The sequence below is a fragment of the Arachis ipaensis genome, chromosome B10 (assembly GCF_059453495.1).
Source record: "Arachis ipaensis isolate K30076 ecotype BB chromosome B10, ASM5945349v1, whole genome shotgun sequence".
NCBI classification, from domain to species: Eukaryota; Viridiplantae; Streptophyta; class Magnoliopsida; order Fabales; family Fabaceae; genus Arachis; species Arachis ipaensis.
Genome location: NC_142435.1, coordinates 123,267,775 through 123,270,917, shown reverse-complemented (window position 1 = coordinate 123,270,917; position 3,143 = coordinate 123,267,775). Strand labels below are relative to the sequence as shown.

Genomic DNA, 3,143 nt, shown 5'->3' with positions numbered 1-3,143 from the left:
AATTTTATGATAGGAAAAAATATATTGTCACCAAAAATATGTTGAAGATCAAAATTTGTTATTATATTTGTAACGATTTTTGGTTTTTTCATCAGAAATATTTGTTACAAAATATTACTTTGAATTGTAACAGTTCAATTTTTTGTTACAAAAATTCTTTGTAATGGGACATACTGCAACGACCACTTTTTTTGTTACAAAATTCTTTTATTTTAAAATTTCGATTTATTGTAACAATTTTTTTTATTATAAATATTACTTTTTTGTGTTGTTATATTCGAAGTTTTAACATCTATTTTAACTATTTCTTCGAGTTATTAGGTACTAGGTAGGAGTGACGTGGGAGGACGCTATTTTTCTGTTTTACTTGAATAATTCTACTTTTTTATTTGATTATAATTAGTAGTTGCCGCATTATAAGTATGACAGTCGGATTATGCACAACAACATTATGAGTCATGAAAATCTTAATATTTTTTTGACCTAATATCTAAATTATAGATGGCAACTGTTGAATTATAGTGATTAGATGACAGAGTAATGCCATTTTTATACAATCTTTTAGATTTATAATATTGATAGATACCAGCATCTCTTTCTTCAATTTCAGTGTATAAACTAAAGTACATTTAATATATATTTATGCTTCATTTTCATGATGTATAAATAATATACTACATACATAAATATATATCTCTGGTGGCTGTTCAAAAAGTCAAGAAATTAATGGTAATACATGATGCACGATGATGAGTAGCTAGCTATAGGTTGTATATATTAATTTATGAGTAGGGGGTTATTAGGAGAAGTGTGAAGATAGAATTCTTCCTGTAATGGCGGTTGCAAGTGCGGCGGTGAAATTGGGATCCTTAGTCAAAGAAGTGGCCATTTGTTGAGCTAACAGCTGGGGCTGCAGCCGCACACAAGAAGACTTTCCTCCATCATTGTTATTGCCAACCGATTCTAATAATTCTGACTTATTGACCAAGTCAACTCTAGTAGGGCTTTGATAATGATCATCACTTTGTAGGCTTGATGAATAATAAGAATCTTGCGGTTGCACATGGTTGTGCTCTCCTTCGTATGTTGCCACCAACATTCTTCGATCTTCTGCACTCCTTTGCACCTATACAATAAAAATTTATACCATATAATTTTCATGAGAGACGAAAAATACAACATAATTAAACCAACTTGTGATGGCATAAAAAATGAGAGTTGGTTAGTATCAGTTTAAAATAAAGTTAGAAATAGTAGAGAACCAACATTTTTAGTGTAAAAAAAGAAAAAAAGAAAATTAGCTATTATTAGTTCAAAAGTAAGGTCAAAATAAGGGGAAAAAAAAGTGTTGGTTAACTGCAATTTTTCATAAGAAGAAAGTGTTAGTCTTCTGAAATTTTTCGTTTAAGAAAGTGTGTTAAAAATTAAAATCATGCCTTATATACTTATGTATATAGTAATCTATTAGTCATAACAAATTTTTAGATGAAATTTAGAATCATAGTGAATTATTCTTTGTCCTAGATATACCACAAAAAAAATATATATACACAACATATTATATTATTAATAACTACTACTACCTTCTTCTTGACGGGGCAGTTTGGGGCATTGGAGCACCTGAAGTAAGCCCTAGGAGAGGGGTTATCTCTGGTCACTTTCTGCCCATATTTTCTCCATTGATATCCATCCCTCACATACTACAACACAAACGTTATTAATCAATATTATTAATTAATTAAGGCTTGATTAATATTATTATTAGTTAATTAAAAAAAATCACTTACTAAGCTGGTAGTATCAGATGCTTCAGTTCGTACAACAATCTTGGAAACCTTTGGCGAACCTTCATGCTTAGCTCTTTTGAGTGTTTCTTCATCCGTACTAGTTGGGGTGTTGCACTTATCACTATAGGTACTCATGCAGCTCTCACTCTCCGCCTTTCTCTTCCGTGTTGGCGTCCTTGACACCGCGGCTTCTTTCTCGGAACTCACCATGTTATTGCTGCTCAGTTGGCTGAGCTTGGTTTTCAAGGCAATATAGTTCTCACATACTTGCTTCAATGTCTCCGTTAGCTTCTTGTTCTCACAGCTTAGCCGATGCAATTCTTCAACCAAAACCTCCGGCTGATACGATCCAACCCCAAACAGAAAGGAAAAAAAAAATGAATGTTATATACTCCACCAGGCAACTCAAGAACATGATAAGAAGATTTTATTTTTTAAAAAAAGGAGCTCAACACAAAGTGGAACATAATACTAGCTAAAAAGCAAAAGAAAAGGACTCAAACACATTATTACATGTATAAAGTATATTAAGTTATTGAAACCATTCAAAAGATCTTGTGTAACAGCTTAATTAAACTTCTCCAAGAGATGATTCAAGTATGTACCTATATTTAAGTACAATTGTTTTTTCTTAACCACAAATACTCGAAAGATGAAGATCTGTAAAAAGTATTACCCTCCCAACCAACATCTGAGGTTGAATATGAGATTATAGATTTTGATTTAAGAAATCAAAATGAGTACATATTGATTCTAGAAAGAAGCTTTTGCGTGAATCTACTAATAACTTAAAATTTCACGGAAATTGGTTTTACATATAGATACTAACCGCAACATCCGTTTTGTGAAGGGAAACAAGGTTGAGGGTGAGAGACGTATCCACGCATGTTGTTTCCATGACAGAAATAATGAATGTAGTTCTCACTTCTCAGTAGCTATATATAATTGAGTTGTGATGAGGAAGTTTAAGCGAAAGATGAAAGGTATGATGCAAGAAATGGAAAATATATATATATAGAGAGAGAGAGAGAGAGAGTAGAATTCTGGGGCTGTCTTCAAGACTTTTGATTGTCTTTTAGTTCTGAGAAGGAAATTAAAGGAAAGAAGCAGGAAAATGATGAGGGGATGAAAAAGCAGTATTCTTAGCTACAGTTTCGTACTTGTTAAGTTATTTTTTTTTAAGAGATTTTTTAATTCGATAGTTGAAAGATTAATTTGTCATTTAAAAATATGTTATTAATTAATTAATTGTTACGTATATAAAATAAAATTTAAATTTTCGACACTTAATTTAATGAATTAGTAGACTAATTATTAAACTAACTTAATTTAATTTTTAATATGCGCCTATAATAT

The 3,143-nt window shown here is 31.0% G+C and overlaps 1 protein-coding gene across 1 annotated transcript; it reads right to left on the bottom strand.

The window, feature by feature from the left end:
* Nucleotides 1–546: 546 nt before the first annotated feature.
* LOC107624313 (putative WRKY transcription factor 40) lies at nt 547–2,870 on the bottom strand. Its single transcript, XM_016326809.3, has 4 exons — nt 2,617–2,870; nt 1,788–2,126; nt 1,584–1,700; nt 547–1,126 (listed from the first exon to the last, which is right to left on the bottom strand). The coding sequence occupies exons 1-4, from the start codon at nt 2,683–2,685 to the stop codon at nt 800–802; spliced, it is 852 nt and encodes a 283-aa protein (XP_016182295.1). The 5' UTR covers nt 2,686–2,870; the 3' UTR covers nt 547–799.
* Between the last annotated feature and the right edge of the window lie 273 nt (nt 2,871–3,143).

Coding starts and splice junctions, on each gene's coding strand:
- LOC107624313 (XM_016326809.3), bottom strand. CDS start 2,685: ATGGAAACAACATGCGTGGATACGTCTCTCACCCTCAACCTTGTTTCC. Junction 1,701..1,787: donor CATCTGATACTACCAGCTTA/GTAAGTGATTTT, acceptor TTTGTGTTGTAG/TATGTGAGGGATGGATATCA. Junction 1,127..1,583: donor ACTGCCCCGTCAAGAAGAAG/GTAGTAGTAGTT, acceptor TTTATTGTATAG/GTGCAAAGGAGTGCAGAAGA.